General features: G+C 34.2%; 1 protein-coding gene across 20 annotated transcripts in view; it reads left to right on the top strand.

Moving 5' to 3' along the window:
* The window catches only part of CCDC102B (coiled-coil domain containing 102B), a 282,169-nt gene that overhangs the window by 170,133 nt on the left and 85,198 nt on the right, over window positions 1–26,838 (top strand). For all 20 annotated transcript variants that reach the window (XM_087869754.1, XM_087869749.1, XM_087869751.1 and 17 more), the window contains 3 exons: window positions 10,985–11,597; window positions 12,882–13,102; window positions 24,491–24,599. In XM_087869754.1, coding sequence (XP_087725880.1) covers window positions 10,985–11,597; window positions 12,882–13,102; window positions 24,491–24,599 — 943 coding nt within the window. The remainder of the gene's footprint in view (window positions 1–10,984; window positions 11,598–12,881; window positions 13,103–24,490; window positions 24,600–26,838) is intronic.

The following is a 26,838-nucleotide window of genomic DNA, read 5'->3' as shown; positions in this document are numbered from 1 at the left end:
AGACACTCTTTTTATTTTTTGAATCTAAAAAAGACTTAAGCATGTGACATGAGCCTTGGAAACAATAATGAAACATAGAAATTCATATTCAAAATACATTGAGAATAACTGTGATTTTGTCTCAAGTCTTCATTTGCTGCATATAATTGTAGTAAAAATGGATTCAAGAGAAAAGTGATTTGACATGGAGGAATTATTTTCTGCAAGTACTGCTGACATTCCTAAATATACACCAAAGTTTAGCTCAGTCTGCTAAATAATAATATTAAAATCATATGCAATGCTATTAAAATATATGTGTATACTGTGTGTGTGTGTATATATATATATATATATATATATATATATATATATGCATGTGTATACATATATGCACACATGTGTGGTATATATTTTTTGAGGTGACTTGGGAAGGCACCTTCAGGGTATTGAGACTTTTTTTTTAATTTCCCTCTTTTGAACAAGGAATTTAGTGTTTGTTCATAGAGGAAAGATGGACTCCAAAAGAGTATCTTGTTCTGAGGCTAAGAATGTGAGAACCAACATGGAGTGTTGGTACCATTACTTTCCTCTGCATCCAGTCCTCTGGCCTTTGGACATTTTTTTTTAAATAAGAAACACAAGAAGGTGGTATTGGCTACTAAATTCTGTAGCCCTCTGGATGGTTTAATGAGTTGAAACTGAATTCTTCTCCTTGACAGCCTCACTCTCCATAAATCAAGGGGCATTGAGATCACACAGTTTGCTGTGTTTGGGTCAGGATGCTGATGTTTATCCTGAACATTTGTAAAAGAAACCATTTGGTATAGTGGTAATAGCTCTGAATTTTGAGATGAAAGATCTGAATGAAGTCCTGTCTCTGCCACTGATTAGTCAGGCATTCTGACATTGGTCCAGGCACCCATACCTACCTAATAGAATTTCCATAACCACCATGCAAAATGTACACTAAAAGTATTTTAAAAATAGATACATTATACAGATGCAAAGAGTTACTACATCTGGAGGTTGTGCTTATACTGGTAGCATTTTATCCTTTTCACTTGAACCTTTACTGCCTCTTAAAATTTAAATACTCAGAACAGGGGAACATATCTGAATCCAAAGATCTGAGGGAAGAGCATTCCATGCACAAGATCCTAAGGCAGGAATGAACCTGGCCTCTTCAAAGAACAGGAGGAAAGTCAGCATGACTAGAGCAAAAAGGGAAGGTAAGAAAAGGATGGAAGACAGGAGTCAAGGCCAGGGAGTAAGGTTGGTGGCAGATCATGTGCATCAGCCTGTGATTAAGTATTTTCATTTTATCTGATTGTAATAGAGGCATTAGCACGTTGTAATGAGAGAGTTATGTATATTTATTAAATTTTTTGAAAAGATTTTTTGACTGCTGCATACCAACTAGACAGAAGTATTAGTAGGCATTTCAGAAGTAGACGTGCTGAAAGGGGTGGTGGTGGTTTCCACAGGATAGAGGTAGTGAAGGTGGAAAGAAACCCATGGATCTAGGAATTCATTTGAAGAAATGAAGTAATAGAACTTGCTGATGAAATGTGGGTCAGAGAGAAACTAGGTTTTTGACTTGAGCCTTTGGACGGGTGGTGGTACGATTTGCTAGGATGTTAATGGAAAGAAAACAAATTTGCAGCAGGCTGGGCATCAGGAGAGCAATTTTGTAGTGTTAGATTGAAGTGGAGATTTCTTTGGACATCCAAGTGGAAGTATAGAGTTACTGTGTGTCTGGAGCTCAGAAGAGGTTAAAGGACTGGAGGTAAGAACCTGTCATTCAATGGCAAAGATGTTCTATTTCATATTAGCAAGCTTTGTACTCTAATATTTAGAGAGGAGCAGCAGGGAGAAACGAAGGAGGCTGAGGAGGAGGCGGTAACAGAATAATGAGAAGCATGTGGTGATAAGGAAGAAATTTGACAAATGTGTCTAAAGAGCAAGGAATTTTCAATTGTTGTGAACATTGATTGTTGAGGTCACATTAGGCAAGGGTAAAAAATGTATATCCAGTTTGGCAGTATTAAGGTCATCTGTGATCTTGACAAGTGGGTTTTCTGGGAAACGGAGGGTACAGATTTCCAGTTGAAATGGGTTGATTAAAGAATGGGATGTGAGGAAATGAAAGCAGCGAAAATAAACAACACATGAGATAAACTGTCTCTTTTGTCATAGGAGCAGAGAGATGGGGCATTACTTCATGGAGAGGGTGGTGATGATGCAGTCAGTTGCTGAGGGTATACTGAGGGAAATGACCTATACAGAGGGAAAATTCATGTGACACCCTTGAAACAACAATCTCAAAGCTATTAATATCCCCATTTAATAGATGAAGAAACTTTCACATAAATTAAGTTTCTAAGGTCATAAAATGGTAAATGACAAAGCAAGAAATAGCCAAATTATGGAAAGAATTTGAAGTCACATTTATGTGGTTTCAAAGTCTAATCTCTTTTTTACTATATCACTGGTGTAGGCTGAACAATGTCCCTCGCCACCCAGAGATGTCCACATCTTAATATCTGGAGCCTGTAATATGTTACCTCATATGGTAAAAGAGATTTTACAGGTGTGGTTAAGTTAAGCATTTCGAGATGCGGAGATTATACTGGATTATCTGGACGAGTTCAATATAATTGCAATGACCCTTAAAGGAGAAGAGAGGAAAATCAACATTGGCAGTAGGGGATATGAGGAAGGGAATAAAGAGTTGGAGTGGTCTAATGAAGTGGCCATAAGCCAAGGAATGCAAGGGGCGTCTGGGAGCTGAAAAGGGCCAGAAAATGATCCTCCCCTTAGAGTCTCTAGAAGAAACCAGCCCTGCCCACACTTCGATTTTAGCCCAGTGAGATTTATTTTGGGCATCTGAACTTCAGAAGTGTAGGATAATAAATGTGTGTTGCTTTAGGCCATGAAGTTTGTGATAATTTGCTACAGCAGCAATAGGAAACTAATCTACCACCTTTACTATGTTAGTTAACTATTTGCAGAATTGTCGATTGCTCCTTAGTTCAAGTTATATGTATTTTATCATGGCACTGTCTAATGATTATACTGAATAAACAAGTACTGACTTCTATATTTAAAACATTGCTTTACTTGACCATCAAGACAAGGATGACAGGGCTCCTGGGTGGCTCAGTTGGTTAAGCAGCTGCCTTCAGCTCAGGTCCTGGGATCCAACCCTGCATCCCGTTGGGCTCCCTGCTCAGCGGGGAGCCTGCTTCTCTCTCTGCCTCTGCTGTTCTTCCCTATCCCTGGCTACTCATATGTGCACGCTTTCTCTCTCTCAAATAAATGAGTAAAATCTAAAAAAAAAAAAAAAAGACAAGGATGACAACCTTACACAACTTCTTGGGGGGTATATTTGAAACTTCTGAAGATTACTCTGGCAAATATTTTGGGGCTAGGCCCTCAGTAGCCCTTGACAGGGCATAGCTACAAATCTTGGGGCTTCCAAATTGCCTCTTGAACTCTGGATTGTGGGTTTCTAAAATCTGGTTTTATCCAGAAAAAAAAAAATTACCTTGCTCCATCTCTTCTAGATTTTCTCTGTAACTTTTAATGAACCAGTAATCTTGTGATTTGGGGGAGTTGAGCTTTTTAAAGACTTCTTTGATCTAATTTATAATTCAAAGGATGAATTTTAATCTCTGCCACCAATATGGTCATAGCTCTTTACCCTGAAAATTAAATTCCAAATCATGCATAAGAAATAAAGCTTAACAAAAATATCTTGTATGCTTTTATCTGAATATTGCTTTACTTTAGTAAGTAGAGTCAATGAAGCAGTATTTTGCATAGGTATGGCTCACGAATGTCTACATACATTATAGCATTTCTGCTTCTGATTCCAGTTTTTTTCTTCACTTTTTGCTGTGGGATACATTTTAGCCAATTTGGATTATTAATGTAAAGAATGTACAGTTGGGGAAATGAAACAGACTTTAAGAATTTTTTTATTAAATTTTATAACTGCATTTCAAAAGTAAATATGACAATCAGTTGGACTGTATTTTCTAAACTTCATTATTAAGCCTGTGAAAACTTTCTAGTCAGCTAACACAGAGTAGTTGGCAGCTATGCACATTCCATCAAATGGGTGTGAGAAAGTATTACTGAATCATATTGACAGGAAAGGGCTTTCTCTTGTTCAGTGCAAAGTGCAACCAGATCTATGAAGAATTTCTGACTTAACTTCATAGATTCTTTAGGAGCAAGTGTGAATGGGGTAAATGATGTAGGAATTTTGCTTAGGAAATGCATAGGATAACTGGAATAGTTGGTGGTTTCAAACCCTGAAATGGGCATAAATATTGGAAAATGTTGATGGATCCAATATTAAATCTATAATTTTAACAAATAAATAGCTTTTAAATAACAAAAAATGGAAAGCATAACCCCTATCTTGTAGCACTACCTGGTTTGTTGTGGAACTGTGATAGGAATTATTTTATAGGTTAATTCACTTTCATGTTATAAATTAACAATAATCATAATTTTGTTATTTGCTCTTTGGGATTTTATTTTTATTTTTTAACTAATATTTATGGGCATAGCTACATTGTCCTCTACATTCTTTAATTTTTATGAAATTATACAAAATGATATTTACATAGTGATGCATATTCCAGATTCAGGGTCACCTGTCCAACTTTAGAAAGTGGTAGGATCTTCATCATGGACATGACCACATTCTTTCAGTGCTCTTTCCAATAAAACGTGCACTCTGTTAGCCACCTGGAAATAGTAGCAAGGTTATTTTTACATGAAAATCAGATTCAACAGGGCTTTATAGTTCCACAGCTAATACTGATTTTATTTTTGGCATAGTTCTCAACAGATATTTTGGTTTATTCATTTGGTGCTATTAAGTTGGATTAGAGTGTATGAGAAAATTGGGATCATTTGTGGTTTTGTTCACTGAAACCTTGAAATTTAAACATAAATATTAGGAAATGCCAAATAATTTAACAAGTGTCTGGCTTCCATGCAAATAGGTAATAAGTAACATAGGTTTTGTATATATTGTTAGAAGAAACATATTTAAGCTATAAACCCAAATCTTAGATAAAATTTTATATCTTTATGTCACAATATTTGTTCACTGGTGAGACATTTCAGGAATATTTTAAAGCAGAACTTGCTCTAACCTGATTGATACCCTAAGTTCTACATAAGAGTAGCTAAATTATGTTACATCTGCCAAGAAATTCTAAATGATCTGAACCTAAATTGGTAATTGGCAGCAAAGCATTATAAGAGCTTCAAGATGATCAGCCTGCCAGAAAAAAAGAAATTTTCGTTTTCCAAGCTTCATTACAAATGATACATTGGCATTTTATAAAATGGAAATGGATTAGGGATTTTGGATCTTTCTTTATCCCTCTATTCATATTCCAAAGAAGTAAAACTAATCACTTTCTATGTCTGACCTATAAGGTTTTTATTTTAAATGTAGTTTTTTTTATGGGTTTTTATTTTTTAAATGTAATTTTATGTTTGTTTTTGTTTCTGTTTTCTTCTTAAAGCATAGAAGACATTGCTATTGTCTGTGAATGATAGTAATGACATCAAGATATGATGTGGAGAGATTATTCTCAAATAGATTTTTTTAAAGAAATAGGGTTAATTTTTTTTAATTATTGAGCATTATCTAAGAAATACATTATTTTCTCAAATGATTTTTTACTGAAAACCCAGATTAAAGAAAAGGCATCACATATGGCTTCAACAACACTGGGAAGAGTAAGAGGTTAAAGACTTAGGAAGCAAAGAAGAGTCCGCTAAGAAAAGGGTGGGGCTTATCATGAATTCCATGCAAATTCTTTAAAATAAATTTCTAATTGATCAGATAATGCAATTTATAATTTGATAATGACTGTTAGGAAACATAAATGTATGTGTTTTAAAAAAATTTTTTTTAAAGATTTTATTTATTTATTCGACAGAGATAGAGACAGCCAGCGAGAGAGGGAACACAAGCAGGGGAAGTGGGAGAGGAAGAAGCAGGCTTATAGCGGAGGAGCCTGATGTGGGGCTCGATCCCATAACGCTAGGATCACGCCCTGAGCCGAAGGCAGACGCTTAACCGCTGTGCCACCCAGGCGCCCCTAAAATGTTTTCACTTATAATTTTACTACAAGGCTTTTGGGGGAAAAAAGTATCCAAGCTTTAGATAATGTACAAATTTATTTTATATTATTTAGTTGCCTTTTTGTACAAGTGTTTCCTGCCTCTATATGGTTCCAAAATCTCACATTCACAATAACAAATATAGACTATAACTGCCTGTATAATTTGCCACAGTGTATGGATTTTTAAAATATGATACTTACCCATGGGCAGAACCTTAGCTTTCCTGCAGTGGTGTGATCTCGCCATTTGCTGTAATTGTTTGCTTACCTTCCTGTTACAACTGGAGTCTCGTATTTCCTACTTAGTGTTCTCTTCCAAAACTTCCCTAAAAATTTTTTTTTTCTGCTTTAAACCCATACAATATACACATCTTTATTATTCTAATCACATGTACATGTTTGACGGGCCACACTTTAAGATACAGTATGGTGTCTTTCCTGAATATTAAAAACTGATTTTTCTTTTTCACTTTTTATCAGAGTGTATGACATCATATCTAAAGTAACAACTGTTCGTTAGCATTATGTTTTAAATCTGTATTAATCTATTTACTCTTTGCTTATGGCTTTTATTAACATTACAGTGTATGCATTAGCAGTCCTATGTTTCTTAGGGAAAAAAAAATCCAAGAAGGGTTTCATTTAGAATTCATTTCCTATAGGTTAATGGAAAGCAATAAGTATAAACAATAAAACAAAAATCCCTTTGGACCCTATCTGATTTTGCCCTGATAGTGTAACTTCTGCCAAAAGTGCTTTTACTTCTGGTCCACCTCATTCTTCAGATAATACGTAAGACATCTGTCACTTCAGAGAGACTTCTTTATAGGTATGTGTTGAATCACAATAGACTGTTTATTTCTTTCAAAGAGAGTTAAAATTTGTGATTGTTAGTTTGATTTATTGCTTTGGGTTATTAACAAGGTCCCAGGATGGCAGAATCCATGTCTATTTTGTTCACTATCACAGAGGAAGCCCAATGTTAACTTTCTGCTCAGTTATGAGGCATGTAGGGGATGGAAGAGAGTGAAGCATAGGTCCCACTAACTGACACCTGAAGGACGAGAAACCAAGGGGAAGTGAGCATGTGCAGGGAGGGGAGAGTCTCTTGCATAGCAATCTGATTGCTCAAAGGAGAAAGATGAGGGGAGGACTGTACAGGGAATGGACACATCAGGGTGACCAAAGCATGGGGCAAGGAAGCAGGGTGATAGAGAGGAGGCTGCAGGGATTTACGAGCCCCAAACTTGCAGTTCCTTTAAGCTATGATGAGATGAAATTCACTCAAAGCACAATATCAGGATCACTTGATAATTGTGGTGTGATTTAGTGGGAGATATTGGAGCATAAACATATCCAAAATGGAAATCTGCCAAATGTATTTCTGAAATAACCTAAAAGATGATCTTACTATTTTGAACATAGGTATTTTGTAGTTGTAGGCTTTTGATATGGGGGGACAGTGGCTCTGGATTCAAATTTCCTTAATTCCCAAACTGGATCAGCCACTTCTAAGTGTATGACTTGGGCTGGTTACATTAGATCCCTAAGCCCTGGTTTCGTCATCTCTAGGATGGAGATAGTAGTAGCCCTGAATATTTCACTGAATAATATGAATATGATTTAGAAATTGATTATACCTTTATTACATGAAATGAAGAGCTTTTTGGTAAATCTCATTTATCTGTTGCTATCCTTGTTTTTAAAGTACAACATCTCTCTTTCAAAAGAGAGAAAAGAAACTGAAAAAAAAAAAAAAAAGATACAGTAGTCCAAAGTGACATACTAGTGACTTGTATAGCACTGAGGAAAACTATCACCTTGCCTAAGAGACATCCTGGGCCAGCCAGTCTTCAGGCATTTTTCCATTCGATGGTCACAAGAACTAACTGAAGTACAATGATATTTCTGTCTCCCCATACAGATAAGTATAATGAGTCAAAGGCAATTTATACAATTTGTCCAAGGTCATCTATGTGGGAAGTGACAGAATCAGAGCTTAAATCAATATCATCTGGAACTCAATGTCTTATACATTAAACTTCTCTTTAGTGAAAAATAATGTTTAGTAGTAGTATTTATACAGAGTAGGCCCATCATATTTCATTTATTTGGTTATGTACTACATTAAAAATACTTGTAGTCATCAGTGTAGCCTGATTGTATGAACATTTTTAATAGCTTTATTGAGGTGTAGTAGATATAAAATATTGCACATATTTAATGTATATAATTTGATGAGTTAAAACATAAACATGCACCTGTGAGCCCATCACCATAATCAAAGTAATAAACATATCTAGTACCTTCAAGAGTTTTCTTATGCCCCCTCCCTCCTTTTTATGGTAAGGACAATGCAAAATTCAGTGTAAGAAACCAAAGAGTCAATAGCATTAAAATATTTTCTCATGCCTCAAAGGCTTTGTGCTGCAACCACTGACAAATACTTTCACAGTCATTGAAATAAAACACAAGGAGCATGCACATATGTATAGGGAAAATGAGTGCTTTAACAGACACACATAAGGATTCAATATGCCCATTTACACTAGCTTGAGAAACACTTTAGAACAGGAAAAACTATTCAAGTTCAAGGACTGAATGATTAAACCCAACTCAGTTTTGTTTAGTCAGATGTGAAAAAATACATAATTAACTGGTAGGCAAGGTCTCCACGTACCAGAATCCAATTACAGAGTCTTCAAAATAATAGTGAAATAAAAGTTAATGAGACATTTTAAAGAACATTATAATTTTATGGTACTGATTTATTTTGAAAAATGGCAAGGATAAACTTAAATTTAGTATGCTAAAATAAGTTTTCTGACTTATTTTGGAATTCTAGCCAAAAGAAATATCAGAAATATCATTAAATTGTGAATAATGAATATATATATACACACATATATTTGTATATATATGATATGTGAACATACACATAACATATGTGGTGTGTTTCTAAGAGTTCCTGATTTTCTTTTTTAATATTGGTTTCGGTTTACTAATGGTCCAAGAAGTTTGGTCAGCTATATTATCATTGCCCTCTGAATTGAAGTAATGTAGGAAACAATTGCTCCAAATCAGCACTAATTCAAATGTGCTTGGACATATACCAATGCTAACAAAAATAATTACAACCATGAATCTATATTATTATAAGTATTTTAATAAGGAGTGAATTGGTTTGGCACCTTTACAGAACACTTGTTAAAATGTGTTTTTTTCTTACAACTTGAAAGTAATATACAATTAATATTATGTGGTTTTTTTTTTTTTCAGTAAAGACTTATTTTGTAAGTTAGCATATAAAGATTTATTCTGGGGGTGCCTGGGTGGCTCAGTTGGTTAAGTGGCTGACTCTTGATTTTGACTCAGGTCATGATCTCAGGGTCCTGGGTTGAGCCCCACACCAGGCTCTGCTTGAGGATTCTCTCTTTTTCTTCCTCTGCCCCTACCCCGCTTGTGCTCTCTTTCTCTCTAAAATAAATAAATAAATCTTAAAAAATTATTTTGTAAGTTGTTAGCATAGTGAAACCCCTTCAGTTGATTAAATGGATGGTTTCTATGCTGGAAAGCCTCTTCATTTCTAGGAGACAGTTCATCACTTCTTGAGCAGTGCTCCTTGTAGTACCTCCTACATACCCTAGCAACCTAGCACTGATTTGACACATGTATGTACTAAAAAAAGATTGATTCAATAAATAAATATATTTTACATTGTGAATATGTATTTTTAATTTTTATGTGCTTGTCTCATCCACTGAACTACAAAATCTTTAAGACAAAAACCAGGTCTTATTCATAATGTTTTTTTAGAATTTATCATAATATTAACCATGGGATGAAAATAATTCATGTATCAGTCTGATGTCATTTTGACTACAAGTGACAAAACTCAACAATCACGCCTTAAACAAAGTTAGGTAATCATTCTCACATGGCAAGAAAACCAGAGGTACGCAGTCTAGATTTCATGCCGCAGCTCAATCATTAAATCAGCTCTTTTCTTCTTTCTGTTCCACCATTTTAAATATTATAAGGTGGCTGTTATACTTGCCTTCTTCCAGAATCATGTCTTGGTTTAGGCAGGAAGAAAGCAGAAGAAAAGTTTCTCATCTTGTGATTTTTTCCATGTTTTTTAAACAGGATAAATGTATCAAATACATTTGATAATGTATTTGTATTAGTCATTAAGTACTAATATTTAAAAATGAGTTTGATGCATATTCATTTTTTGAATGTTTAAAATATTAAATATTTAATATGCAAATATTAAATAACACACTACTGGAAATCCCAGCAGATTTCCCCTGAACTCTCAGCCAGAACCAGTTCCTATGCTGTCTTGAGACTAGTGAATGGTCAGTGAAATGGAGGCCATCGTGGAAGAGTTAGACCAATTAGGATTTAGCCCCTGGGATTAGAATAGGGGTTTATCCTCCCAGAGATCAATAGATTCTGCCTTCCACTTAAATAGGTTGTACTTGAGTTAGCAGGGAAAAGAGGATCACCGAGTAGTTAATGGACAATATATATTACAGTAAATATAACCTAAAAAGAATTGGATTTGTTAAAATGAATTATTCATGTCATATGCTACCCCCAAATGCATCTTTATATTTTTATGTGTATTCATTTGGCAAAATTTAATATGAGCTATTTGTTTTTTTGAAGATAATTACAAATGCATAAGTTCTTCCATATTTTTAGTTACAGTAGAAAGGAAAATGTGCAATATTGAAAGATACATTGTTTTCATCAACGTTCTTTTTTTAAATGTAGATCTTGTTCTTATAACTGCAAGGGAAACTCAAATGTTAATTATGTTCTCTGTCTTTTCTTAGACCTGAAAAGATAAATATGAATTTAGATTCCATCCATCAGTTAATTGAGGAAACACAAATCTTCCAGATGCAGCAGTCATCAATAAAACCACCTTGTGGCATGGTAGCACCCACTTCCCCCCCCAGGGACACTTGTCATTCCTGTTTGCCACTTCAGGGGCTGCAATCACATGGCACTCACAACTTCTGTGCACACTCTTGCAACACCAATGAGTGGAGTATTTGTGAAGAGCTTCGCCTGCGGGAACTTGAAGAAGTCAAGGCCAGAGCTGCCCAGATGGAGAAGACCATGCGGTGGTGGTCAGACTGCACTGCCAATTGGAGAGAAAAGTGGAGCAAAGTTCGGGCCGAAAGGAATAGCGCCAGGGAGGAGGGAAGACAGCTCAGAATAAAATTAGAAATGACAATGAAAGAATTGAGTACATTGAAAAAGAAACAAAGTTTGCCGCATCAAAAGGTGTTAGAAACTACCCAGGACCTGAAGCATCCTAGTTTCATAGAAGTGCCCTCTGCACGAGGAGACCAGTTTCAAATTGTTTCACAAACATGTAAGTCTATCAGAGAGTGTCTGGTGAAAAGAGAATTTCCTACAGAGGACAACATAGATAGTAAGGTAAGAAAAAATCTCGGCAGAGGAATCCAGAGATTATGAGCATATTTGAATGCTGTATACAGTAATGGGGAGGAAAGGGAAGATGACAAACCCAGTAGTGACTACATTTGTTTGCTTGGGCTGCCATAACTAGGTACCACAGACTGGGTAGCTTCAGCAACAAATTTATTTTCTCATAGTTCTAGACGCTAGAAGTGAGAGATCAAGGTGTTGGCAGGTTTGGTTTCTTCAGAGAACTCTCCTTGGCCATCTTCTCCCGTGTTTTCACATCATCTTTTCTCTGTGTGTGCTTATCTCTAAATTTCCTTGTAAAGAAACTATCTCTAGGCCCACAGTCATGACCTCATTTTAACTTAATGACCTCTTTAAAGACCCTATACGAAATATAGTATCATTCTAAGGCATTGGGGGCAGGGTAAGACTTCAACATATCAGTTTTTGGATGAGACACAATTCAGCAGCCCATATTACTGATCTTAGTAATAGTTTTAAGAAAAATTAACCCAGCAATTTTTTTATGTGAAAATAAAATATTTAGATTTCTCTCTATTTACCCTAGTTATGACAGTAATAATAAATTATTCATGCTGTAATTTAAACATTTCCTAAGGTTTGGGACTTTGGCCTTACAAATAATTTCTGCAAAATGGGTACCATAGGTAAATACCTTTATGGAATGCTTCACATTATCCACCCTTGGAATTTCTTGATATTCTTGGAATCTTGATGTTTTTGAGAATTCTGTACAAAATAAACTTTTTAAAAACTTTATTTTATATAGCAATTCATAACCTTATTTATCCATTTTTTAACCTGGTATATACTGTCAACAACCCATGGAACATACTTTCAGAAACTTTAGGAATTCATTTTATCTCTTTAAATAATATCAGTTTATACTGTTATTCCTTTCTATTTAATTTCACCTCTAAAAATATAAAACATAATATCTTACTCTTCTATAATTCCATCTAAAATTTTAAGCCTTTCTATGATATATGGGACTTATGGTAGATATAACGTAGATTCCACTGTAAATGAAAAAATTTCAAAGACAGAAATGTATTTCACTATAATGTAGAACCTACAAGAAAAAAAAAAGCTTGAGGAATGCAAGTTAAAGTTCAGTCATGTACCTCTTACAGACTGATAAAGAAATGAAAATAGGAACTTGATGCTGAATCATAACATTTATTTTCTTCCAAAAATATGTTTTCTTCTTGATTTTTCTGTACTAGATTTATGAAATTAACAATAATTGTTTTATATTTTTTTTCTGTTCAGGAGGAAGGTTTGATTCTTGACCAGTTAAGATTGAATGAAGAGATGAAACTCAATCTTAACTGTCCTGATTCATTCAAGAATGGTGGTTCTGAAAACTGTACACTGAAATCTACATTAAGACTGCAAGCAATAAACCGGCCTCTGCAGAATGAAGTGCCTGAAATTTCAGCTTTGCAGGTGCACCTGGATGAGTTCCAAAAAATTTTATGGAAAGAAAGAGAGTAAGTGCTAATCATTGTCTCCCTTAACCAAGTCTGATTTTCTTTTTTTTCTTTTTTTTTTTAAAGATTTTATTTATTTGACAGAGATAGAGACAGCCAGCGAGAGAGGGAACACAAGCAGGGGGAGTGGGAGAGGAAGAAGCAGGCTCCTAGCAGAGGAGCCTGACGTGGGGCTCGATCCCACAACGCCGGGATCACGCCCTGAGCCAAAGGCAGACGCCTAACCGCTGTGCCACCCAGGCGCCCCCCAAGTCTGATTTTCAAACTTACTGAAGTTAAGTCTAGCAAGAAGGCCATTTGATAATGTATTTGTATTAGTCATTAAGTACTAATATTTAAAAATGAGTTTGATGCATATTCATTTTTTGAATGTCTAAAATATGAAATATTTAATATGCAAATATTAAATAACACACTACTGCACAGGCAGTGGGCCAAATAGGAAATCCAACAGCAAATCAAAATATGTCTCAAAACATAAGAAAAAGAAAACACGATATTCTCAGATCTGTGGGATGCAGCAAAAGCAGATGTTGGAGTGAAATTTATGTTAAAATTCTTGTATTAAGAAAAAAGTTCAAATAAACAACTTAATACACCACAAGGAACTAGAAAAAGAAGGGACTTAGCTGAAATTTAGTAGAGGAAGAAAATAACAAAGAAAAATCAGAATTAAATAAAATAGAGACCAGAATAAACATACATTGAAAGTAGCGACCAGTTTTTCAAAACAAAACAAAACAAATAAAACAAAACAGAAAAAAAAAACAAAATTGGCAATGTTTTAACTACAATAACTAAGAAAAAAGAGAGAAGACTCAAAAACCAAAATGAGAAATAGAGAAAGTAATACAACAGATAACCACAGAAATACAGAGTGTGATAACATGTTACCATAAACAAACTTAGGGGAAACAAAAACCCAGATAATTCCTAAAAATGCACAGGTTACCAAGATTGAATCATGAATCTTGAATCCAAGAAGTAGGAAATCTTCTTAGACCAATAAGAATGAAAGTTGAATTAGGAATCAAAAATCTCCCAACACAGAAAAGCCAAAGACCACATGGTTTCATTGGTGAATTCTACCAAACATTTTAAAAAAATAATTAATGACAATTTTATCAAAATCTTACAAATAATGAAATAGAGGAAGTTTATTCAAAAATCATTCCATGAGGCCATTACTCCCCTGATTCCAAAGCAGTACAAAAACATTACAAGAACAAAAAATTCTAGTTTGTCCAATGTAAGTACTGCTACTCTGAATTTCTTTTGACATCTATTTGCATGATAAATATTTCTCCATCACCTCACTTTCAATCTGCAGGTGTATTTAGGTCCAAAATGACTGTCTTATAGGCAGCATATAGATGGGTCTTGTTTTTTTGTTTTTTTTAAATCTATTCTGACTGACACCCTGTGTCTTTTGATTGGAGGGTTTATTCTATTTACATTGAAAGTAATTATTGATAGATATGTATTTATTGCCATTTGGACCCTTACAACAGAGATAAAAGAGTTAAAAAAGAATCAGAGATGAAGAATGTAATAAATGAGATTGGAAACAGGCTTGATGCAACAAACAACAGGCTGGAAAAAGCGGAATGAATTAGCGACCTAAAAGACAAAATAATGTAAAATAATAAAGCTGAACAAAAGAAAGAAAGAGGAATTATACAACATAAGAATAGACTTAGGAAATCAGTGACTCTATCAAATGTAGTAATATTCATATTATTGGAGTCCCAGAAGAAGAGAAAGAAAATGGAGCAGAAAATTTATTTCAAGAAATAATAGCAGAAAACTTCCCTAATCTCGGGAAGGAAACAGTCATCCAGATCCAGGAGGCATAGAGAACTTCCATGAAAATCAATAAAAGCAGGCCAACACCAAGACATATTGTAATTACATTTGCAAGATATAGTGATGAAAAAATATTAAAAGCAGCAAGACAAAAAAAGTCCTTAACTTACAAGGGAAAACCCATAAGGCTAGCTGGAGATTTCTCAACAAACTTGGCAAGCCGGAAGGGAGTGGCATGATACATTCAAAGTGCTGATGGGAAGAATCTGCAGCCAAGAATACTCTATCCAGCAAGGCTATCATTCAGAATAGGAGGAGAGACAGAGCTTCCCAGACAAAAACTAAAGCAGCTCATGACTACTAAACCAGCCCTGCAAGAAATATTAAAGGGGACTCTTGAGTGTAAAGGAGAGACTAAAAGTGACAAAGACAAGAAAGGATCAGAGGAAATCTCCAGAAACAATGACAAAACAAGTCAATTTTTGAATTTTGAAGAGTAATTTATAACTTGTTAGTTTTTAGTTTCTATCATTCTTTTATTATAACCTTGTTCCCATCATCTCTGGCAGATTCACCTTAATTATATTTGAATCACTAATGCATATGGCTAGAATAGCCAGTGGATTTTCTAATTTTTACAGCATTAGTAGACTTCAGTGAGTCAATAAAAATGAAAAATATGTTAATATTTATAAGGGACAATTCAAAATTTGTGAGTTATTGATTGCAGAAAAACTTGCTTTATTCATTGATCATTTGTGGTATAGAGCAAAGAGCACTAGACTTGAGACTAAATGACCTAGATATTCTTGGTTCTGACATACTCAGCTACATGATACTGGGTTAGCCAAGACTGTGCTGTTGTCTCCTTTGTAAAAATATGGAGAGTGGTACCTATATTACAGTTGTCTATTGTTTTATAACAAAACTTCCCACACAGTGGTTAGTGTTGAAACAACAGTCACCAATTTATTCTGTTCATGAAACTTGAGCATGGACAACTCATCTCTCACTACGTGTGGCTTCAGCTGGGATGTCTCAAGGCTGGAGATGACTTGAAGGCTGGGGGCCAGAATCATCTGAAGCCTCCTCACTTACTCTCGTATCTGGTGATTGATCTTGTTTCTCCCCTGGAGTCCTAGTCCGAACACCTGCAGGTGTCCTATCCATGTGGCCGCTTCGATTCCTCACAGCGTAGTGGCTTGGTTGAAAGTGAACATCTTAAGGGCACAAAGAGAAATATATAGCATTTTAATGACCTTGTCTCAAAGTCATATAGCATCACTTCTGCCTTCTTCACTGAATTCTTGTAAGGATCAAACATGAATAATGTCTGGGAAAGTGACTAACTACTAGTGTGAATTACTCAGTATGAATTTTTTGCTATTTCTACATGATCACCTTAAACAATTACTGGCATTATGTGGAATATTTGATACACTTTAAAATATGGTCCCCCAATCTGAAAATGATTATTTTTTCCATCTCTTTAGTTATAAGACTCTTAATGGGCAGAAAAAAAAATGGGGGGAAATAAGTATGAATATAATTATATGTTCTATGATGGTTTCAATATTTCTGGTTTAAATGGATTAGTGATAACATGCACACAAACCTTTCACAGGTAGTATAAGCCCTTTATATACCATTCTTTATCTGTTAGCCAGAAATTTCTCATTAGTTCCTCTGAAATTTATTCCCACCACTAATTCCCTTTATCAGATGCATTGTCTATACCTCGCCATATGAATTGATTGTGACAATACAATCACAATACAATAGATTGTAATAATATTCCTGTGTATATAATAAATATTTGTATTCTACCATCAAGTATAAATTCCAAATATAAGTAATCGACATCAGTAGGAAGGAGAAAAAAACTGAAGTAATTTTTAAGCCTGTACCCATATTAAAAATTAATTTCATCTGGAATTATAAGTCGCAGTCAAGTTCTAACCTCTGTGTTTTATTTCTTGAAGGATTTAACTTTTTAGTGGTTATAGACTTCTCTCACACCCACTCACAGTGTTACTTCCCTGACATTCATACATAGTAGAAACGTATGAAGCTCTTCGTTCCTACATATAAACTCCCCGAGGTGCCAGTTTTAATGATACACATGTGTATCTCTACACTCCCACTCAGACACGCATACACGCACATTATATTTGACTCCCTGGGAATAAATTAACAATCCCTATAGTAAGTAAATTCTCCAGTTCGCTGGGACTTCAATATATAAACCATGGGCTAGAAAATAGGAGGGAAAGGAGACCTCTGATTCCACTTTGTCTCCTCACTCTTCTCTTTAATAAACAGTCCCGTGGGTGTTATATGTCTGTGAATCAACATCAGCACGCGGTCCATACGAGGCAATCACAAAGCCTTTTTTCTATCACAAGAGAATGTTTCCCAAGGATATAGTATATACTGTTGCAATAAATCTGTCTAACTTTTTAAATTCGTCCTCCTGGAATCTCAGCAAGTGGATGGGCCAGAGTTGAGAACATGTGAATGTAATTTTTTCTATGTTCCCAGCTCGTGGGAAAATTCTCCTGACTAGAGCACAGGAATCAGCCAAGAGAACTCAGGGGATCCTTTCCACCATTTTTACTGATGAGAGCCTCCTTATCAAAAACAAGAACTTTATTACATTATTTGTATTCTGAGTGCTGTTCAGTTTTATGAAAATAATTATCCAGTATCTAGAAGTTCCTTGTGTATTGAGAATTTATATATTTTTGATCTCTTAGATAAAGACTTCCCAGTGGAAAAGGTGAGGTGAGGAGGGGAATCTGATCCTCTTACAGAGCTAGCTGTACCTGGACATTTAGGGAGAGGGGCTTTGGACATGTCAGATCTTAAGAGGAGGTAAAATATTTTACCATTTGGAACCAGTTCTCAGATTAAGCTGCAGATGGCACCTGTATCCCTTAGAAAATGTCATTGAAGCAGAGCTTTAATCCTCCCCTCTAGGTGGTATTTCTTAGTTTATTTTCTATAGAAGAAAAGTAGTTTGCTTCAATTATTTTGCTTTGCTTCATTAAATGGTGTGTTTTTTCTCGATAAAATGAGACTTAAAATCTTGACGGGAATATATATATATATATATATTCCTCAATGAACACAATGAACAAATGGGCATGCAAGTCTAGTTAATATTATTTAATGTAATATTATTAAGGGTTAGACAGTAAGGCCTACTTATTTATTCACTATTACTAATGGGATATGTGGTAAACCTTTGCCTTTTTAAAAAAGTGATTTATGGTTTGTATTCCTTTATACATATGTATTTATTTTTCTAGCTTTATTGAAGTATAACTGAGAAATAAAATTTGTGTATATTTAAGTTGTACAATGTGATGGGTTTGGGGTGGTTTCTTTAAAGTTTTTATTTTCATTTCAGTTAGTTAACATATAGTGTCGCATTAGGTGCCGTTGTACAGCATAGTGATTCAGCCGTTCCATGCGTCACCCGTCCTCAGCCCGACAAGCACATGTGATGTTTTGGTATACCCTGTGAAGTGATTACCACAATCGACCTAATTAACACATCCATCACTTAACACCATTAATAATTTGTGTGGTGGTGAGACCACGTATGATCTACCCTCTTAGCAAATTTCAAGTATACAGTATGGTACTGTCAGCCGTAGTCATCATGCTGTATGTTAGATTCCCAGAACTTACTTACTCTATAACTGAAAGTTTGTACCCTTTGACTGATGTGTCCTAACTCTCCCCACTTCCCACCTCCTGGCACTCAGCATTCCACTCTCTGTTACTATGAGTTCAACTTTTTAAGATTCTGCATATAAATGGAATGATACAGTATTTGTCGTTCTGTGTCTGGCTTCTTTCACTCAGTGTAATGTCCTGCATATGTACATACACACACATGCACACACCTCACATTTTCTGTATCTATTCATTTGTAGATGGACAATTAGATTGCTTCTGTATCTTGGCTTCTGTGAGGAATGCTGCAGTGAACATGAGGAGATACTTGGGCTGTGTACCTGGAAGGGGGATTGCTGGATCGTATGACAGTTCTGTTTTTAATTTTTGGAGGAACCTGCATATCTGTTTCCATAGTGGCTGCACCAATTTACATTCCCTTCAACAATGTCATCTTAACTACACTCTTACCAACATTTGTTATCGGTTGTCTTCTTGATAATAGCCATTCTAAAATGGTGAGGTGATACCTCACTGAGGTTTTGGTTGCTTTTCTCTGATGATTATTGATGTTAAGCACCTATTCGTATACATAGCCATTCGTATGTCTTCTTGGAAAACTGTTTACCTTGCTCATTAATTGTTTTTGTTTGGGGGCTTTTTTGTCTTTGTTTTGTTTTGTTTTTGCTATTGAGCTGTATGGGTTCCTTATATATTTTGGATATTAACCCCTTATCAGATATATGGTTTCCAAATATTTTCTCCGTTCCATAGGTTGTCTTTCCATTTTGTTGATTGTTTCTTTACCTGTGCAGAAGCTTTTTGGTTTGTACTTCCACTTATTTATTTTTGCTTTTGTTGCCTGTGCTTTTGGTTTCAATTTCTAAAAATTATTGCCAATACCAATATCCAGGAGCTTCTTCCTTAAGTTTTCTTCTAGAAGTTTTATGGTTTCAGTCTTATATTTAATCCATTTCAAATCACTTTTGTGTATTTTTGCAATTGTTTTTTACTGTATAGTATCTTTTGTGTTTGGGCAATCCCCTTCCTAAGGAGATGGAGTCTGTTTCTCTGCATAGACTACAAAATTGCTAGGAAGTCTCAACTTGAGTTTTTCTTGTAGTTAAGGTGCAGACACTTGACATGGGAACATCTCTTCAGATGTAGCCCCCTGGACTTTTTAGCAGAAGCTAATGCTCCAAGAAAAAGAGAGCACCCAGAATCCATCCTGGTGAGGAAAAAGCCTGTTTTGTTTTGTTTCAAGCTACGTCTTGATCCCAGGGGCAGCAGTGGTCTCTGGTCTCTAGTGGAAGAATCGCCATGTCTGGAGTTGGTGGTACTGAGGTCATGCTGTGAGGTCTGGACCTAAATGGTGGCTGCAGTGAAATGCTGATGGGAAGATTGCTATGGCATCATCTTTGGTACTCCTGGCTGTGCAGGCTCCCCATTTGCTTCTCTGGATCTTCCCAGAATCTCCTCGAAAAGATTCTTTGAGCTATTAATATCCTTTACTACTTAAATTGGCTAATTTGGAACGTTTACTTGTCAGACACATACCTGACACCAAGAAAGTGTATAGGCAACAGGCAGTGAGGTCTTCATAGGATCAGCTCTGTGTCATGAGAGTAGTCCTTTGTTCCTGGCGAGATTGCCTTTGAGTCTTGGTCTCTGATCCTTCCAAACATCTCTGATCTTTATAGTATTCTTTAAATTCATCTCTTTTCTAATTAAATTAACTATATATGGGTTTGGCTATTTGCTGAAAGATGCTGAAAATGCTCAAAGGTGTAATTGTAAATGTTGGGAGTAGAATCACAAAGTGACAAATATGTTGCTAATTAAAACATATTTATAAAGATTTATTATTTATAGTTTGATACTAACTCTACAATTTGAACTAATAGAAAAATTGATATCTAGATTAATTTGTTTTTGTCTGGCAAAAGCATTTGACATTAATAGACCTTTAAGAAAATACTTCTTAGCTGTTATACAATGAAATAGTTAAAAAATGATTAATTTTGTCCCCATATATTAATGTTTCAGGAATTTTCATCCCTGAAAAATATTTTGGTTAATTTTCCTGCCTATATATTTGTCCAAGTTTTATGTTCAGTTATTATGGGATCATGATAGTTAACAAAGTATTAAAAGATTGCATAGAAATATAATATCTTTCCATAAAAATCATTTTGGTTCACACCTTATCTTTTAGTTCTGCAAATTTTATATATTTTAGCAATTAGAGCTTTAAAAGTTTATATCATCATATTAAAAATACTACATTTTTGGTGAACCTTATTTTTTAAAAGAAGTGCATAACATATGCAGTATTATTTAGAGTAAAATTAGGGGTTTTTTTCCTTTGCCTAGTTGTAGTTCAAATGATATGATAATATAAATTTCAGTTATAAATTTAACTGGATAATTATTCAATTTTGAAAATCCCTCTAAAATATAAATTGATTAGGCCAGAAATTAAGAATTTAAAGAGTGCCCTCTGCTGTATAAATTTAAGTGTGCAATATCCTTATGTCCTCAGTGCTTGCTTGCATAGTCATAACATTTTTTTTTCATGAAGCAATACTAAAAATATCCGAGTATCACATTACCACTAAATATGTGTTTATGAATTGTCTGTCCTTTCCCTTCTCTGACTAAATTGTACCATTTTACATGATAAGAATACATAATTTTATTTCAGTGAAGTAAAAATATTAGTTATTGTATTGAAGATGCATACTTGAATATTTTAAATTTTAAATTTAAATATTTTAAATATTACTAATTTGCCTTAAATAAGGAATAGGAATCTCTTTCACTTTAATATACTTGGGCAAAAGTATGTTATTTTTATTTCATAAGCTGGCTTTGACTACTTATTCTAAGTCTAGGTGTAATATAGATATAATTATATCTTTAGAATACATCTATGTTTCTCTATAACTAAGATTAAAAGTTTAATTAGTATATAAATTGCTTTTCTTGAACCTCTTATAAAAAACCCCAGTACTTTTTGATGACATTTTTGAGGATCAACCTTGATTCTACAATAATAATAAATCATTTTTACGTTAATGTGAGGTTTTTCTAACATTATCATTTGATTTATTAAAGTGCAATGTTAAAAACTGATAGCTAACATAATATAATAAAAAAAATTTTAAAAACCTGATAGTGATTTCTGAACATGTATGATTTTGAATTTGGAAATTTTAAAATGTAGACTTTTCTCAAATTTTCAAGTAAATTTTTATATTTTTTACTGATAAATTTTGAGAAAAATTGTCAATGTGTGCTTAAATTACACAAATGTAGTTAATTAATATCCTTTAATAAAATCACTTTATTAATTTACTATATTCCTTTTCCTTTTTAAAATTTTTAATCCCTGACAAAAAAAGATTCCCATGTTCTTCTCATGCAACACTAGTAAATTAAAATTATAAATATGGTGATTCTTAAACATTCTGATGAAGTTACAAACTTAATGAAATTTTCTTATATTTTGCAACTGAAATTTACAAGTCTAAGTCAATACTCAATTTCTTTTAAATATTCAAATATGCCTTATCATCCAAAAACATTAAAATTATCCAAATGCCAAAATGTAACATATTTTAATGTATTATGACTTTTACATATTCTGTTTAAGTGTGACAACAAATATTAGTATTTGGGAATTTCTTCATTATTTCTATATTTCATCCCATTCTTCTTGAAATCCCAAACATAGTCACTAAGGATAAAAATAATATCTTAGTAAGTAACTTGGGTGTCATTAGCTGTCTAGGTCTGCTTATCTACCAGGATTTTGGGCTGAGGTTGTTAATCTGGAGCTATAAACATTCATAGGCAGTGTTCATAGGACACAGACTTTTATATGAAGCCTTTTTGTTTGTTAATTTTAATATATTTGCTGTTAATAAGGGATTCAAAATTATAGTCATAAATGGTGCTGGTGTTTTTGCAACCTGAGTCTCCTCAGGTTAAACTCTAATTCTCACATGTTCTCTTCAGTTCTATGGCTTGGTTCATGCAAATATAATTATATAACTTTTTAATAAGCTGTTTATCCATTGATTGGATTAAACTAATATATTTATGACCTAATGCTATTTTAAATTATTTTCATAGTATCGCTGCGTGGAAGATTCATATTTCTCATAAATATGTAAATGGCATTGAATTTTGATTCTGGGTACATTTTCTGGATCTGTGAATATGTTTCTAAGATCCTTCTAATGACCTTATAACTAAAATAGACCCAAGTGTGAGTATTGGTTAATTATAATTACAATAAGGTTGTAACTAACAACCACAAAATCTCAGTGGTAGAAAACAATCAGACTATATTCAGCTGGAGTCTGTGAACCAACTAAAGGCTGACTGATGTAGACTGGGCTCTGCAGGAAAGACCGGTTATGATCCCGTCTCATACTCCCACTGGGAGCAGCGAGTCTGCATCGCTATGTAGTTCTCATTGCTGTGGCCAAAATACAAGAAGGTAAAACCAGTTGCATAAACACTTTGAAGGCTCAGCCACATGGTGCCCACTAGCATTCCATTGCTGATGTCAGGCACATTTTCCATTTTCTAAAAAACTGCAAGTGATGATTTCATCATGTTTCACTGCTAAATAACACATATCACCATTTTTCCAGCTGCTTATGTTTTATCACCGTTTTTCCTGTAGCATCCCCCTTTTAAGAATCATTTTCTATGTCAGTTATCTTTTGCTGAAGAAAAAACACAGCAGAACAACACACACACACACACACACACACACCCCATAAAATTCAGTGGCCTAAAGCAATTATTTATCTTGCCCATATGGATACAAAAAAGGTGGGCCCGCTGGGCTTGTCTCCATAGTAAGGTTGGGCTCAGATCTACTTTATGTTTTTCTTTGGGGACATCAGTTCCTCGGGGAAACTCTTTTCACAGTGATGACTGAGACTTAAGAGAGGAAGCCCAACCACACAGATTCTTTTCAGACATCTGGGTCTGTCATGTCTGCTAATATCCCATTGTCAAAGCCTAGAAGCAAGGGTTAGGGAAAGCAATTCTGTCGATGGAAGTAAAGAAGAGATGGAGCGTTTTTTGCTAATCTGATACACCAGACGGATGAGGATTGGCCATCTGCAAAGGTCGATATATGCTAATCACAACCAGAAGTAAACAATTATTTTCAGTGACTCATTCTGATAGACATATGGGCATACAAAAAAAAATTCAATAGTTGAAATATTAAAGGACCAGATTTCAATCCTACCTCTGTCATTTGTTGTACAAATGGATAAATTAATTTCAATTATTTTAAATAAAGATCCCAGTAAAATTACTTCATTAAAACAAAATTCCAAATTTTTTTAAAAATATTTTTATATCCTCAGTGAATTATTGATTTTTTAAATTATTATGGACTCTTTGGGATTCTCTTTTGTATCAAAGAATTCTTCATTCATGTATAGTCACAGTATGAAGTTGGATAAAAGCCATGTTAAAATTAGAAATATATATATATATATCCTCCTATATAAGGAAACAATATGAATAAGAGAATGAGAGAAATGCATGAATAATACAGGAGAAAGCAGGCAGAAAGTCAAATATTTTTATACTGGCAAAGCCAAATTAAATATGTTTAACCAACTAACATAACATAATAAAATAAAAAAAATATGTTTAACCTACTCTAACGCTAATTGACAGAATAACAAATTAAACCAAGTTATATTCAATATTTGTAATTTTTATAAGCTAGAAAAGTTTTTCTGTGATTACAATGGTCATATACAAGTATAAAAATAAGGAAAAGAGGAAATCAAAAGTTGAATGTGTTCCTAAAATTATTTTTATATTGTAAATCTATTTTGATTTTAATTCTTTATTTAGAATGCGCTCATCTTTGGAAAAAGAAATAGAACGACTGGAGTCAGCTTTGTCTGTGTGGAAATGGAAATACGAAGAACTGAGAGAATCAAAGCCAAACCGTCTGAAAGAGGTATGGACGCACACAGTGAAGAGGAGGAAGTGAAGCTGACCGTTCTCTCTGGTCAGATGTGTAGCCTCATGGGCAGAAAGCTCCATAGACAAGAGGAAAAGTTAAAAAATTGAATTTCCTCCATCAGAGGGATATTTTAACTCATATGTCTATGGGAACTCAAACTCAACTCCTAAGAAATCTTGTTCTAAGTAACACATATTTTAATGGTTTCAACGTGACACAATTAACTATCCATTCCAGGCACATGTGAGTGGACTGCTAAAGAGGCTGTTATATCCTAGCACTTACAGTAAACAATTTTATCTTCTTACTTTAGGTAGCAGTCTGGAAATACCAATAGATCGCAGGTGCACCTAGGTTCTTTTCATATAGGCTTTACGGGTTATTCAAGATCAGCCCCACTTGCCTTCATACTGTTCCTTTGCATTTTCATCAATAAAATGCTGTCATGAACCTTTCCCATTTCAATGATTTATTAATAATCATTGTTAAGACAATCTTATTTGCACATCTTGTGTGTACCAAAGCTTTGTGCCAGGTAAGCATGTGGGATAGAATAATGAGCAAAGAAAAGAAAAATCCTGACAAAATGATGACAAGCCAAATGCTTCAAATGATTCCACATTTAGTTGTGTGTGTATATATGTGTGTTTGTTTATATATGTATTACATTAATTATATATTATGTATTATACATTATACATGCACACATATATATCCATGCATACACATGCACACATATATACACACACATATATATATCCATGCATATAAAGCATATGTGTGCTGACCAGCTGTCTAAAGGAGGTATCTAAGTCAAGTATGTAGTTGTGCCTTAATCAAAAACACTATTCCATCCGTTGTTAAAAAAAAAAAAGTGGTAAGCAATATTTCTCTTCGCTTATGAAATCTTGTATTAATGTTGCTTAAGGTTTGTTTCCAGCAAGTGGTAAAGTTTAGAGTCATTAACTTAAGTTTGCTGAAATCACATGAGGAACCTTAGTTGCCAGCATTCGCCTGACTTCTGAGTCCTAAGCGGGCGTTCTGAGGCCTCAGAGTAATGATCACGCACTGGTTCAGGAAGAGTCGGCTGTGTTAACACAGTGGACTCCTGATTTAAAATGAGGGAGAGCTTTTCCTAATATTATTAAACAAATGTCTCCTGCTGAAAAATCATTTATTAACAAAAGGTAATTTCAGTGAGAGCCACAGACAGTTAGTTTGAGAACATTTCTCAATGAGGGGTAAATTAAATAATTAAAGCTAACAAGCCACATAAAGTTTACCTCTCCTTTATAGATTCATGTGAGGATGTCAGAGTTGTTTTGTTTCTAGCTTGGTATGTGTATACAGTGTACGTGTGTGTACTCATACAGGTGCATTGATATACGGATTCATAGTATTTATATTCACAGGTATCTAACTGAACATGATGTCTCTGAGTGTGAACAAGGACAGTAAATTAATGTGATACGAGAAAAATAGTTCAGAATACAAAAATCATATATGTTTAGAGTGTATGTGTATTTGTCCTTATTATATAATGGGCTCTAAATTTGACTGAGAAAGCTAATATTGAAGATAGAATGGGTTTTAAATTATATTTTAAAATAAATGTGCATTTGCTATCTCTTGCCACTAGTGGACAGTGCAGACTTAATAACGTTAGTTTCTTACTGCTGTTTATTCAAGTAATTTAACATTTGTGTAACTGTTTTTGAGAAAAGGCATAGTTTTGAGTTGGTTTACAAAGAGATATGTATATTTTAAAATGTTTAAAGTTTTATATTCAAGGATGATATTTTGGATATTAAGTGGGAACATGTCTAACAAAGCTTTATAGATGAGAAAAAATAAAACCAATGTAGCATTTTACAGTGTAAAATACATACAGAAATCTATATTAGTACATATGTGATCCTTTTACTGGATAAAATTATAGGGATTTTGGAACAGGAGAAAACCTCAACATAGCTGTGAGAAATTTGTTCAACTATTTAGACTTTGAGCACATGTTTCAGTTTAGTGAACTACAAATTTCAACATTGAGTGGAAGTGACAATGAATAAAAAAATTTTACAAAGTGACAATGAATAAAAAAGTTTTACTGTAGATAGTGGAAAGTTAATTTTAACAGAGATAAAGAAAAAACATTGTTTGAATTATTTATATGAGATTACTTCTTAAAATAACTCTACCCCCTAAAAAGGGAATTTCTAATAAACTTTAAAGCCTT

Source organism: Ursus americanus, chromosome 19, assembly GCF_024610735.1.
Source record: "Ursus americanus isolate L20-20 chromosome 19, mUrsAme1.1.p, whole genome shotgun sequence".
Lineage (NCBI taxonomy): Eukaryota > Metazoa > Chordata > Mammalia > Carnivora > Ursidae > Ursus > Ursus americanus.
This window is presented reverse-complemented; position numbering and strand designations above follow the sequence as displayed.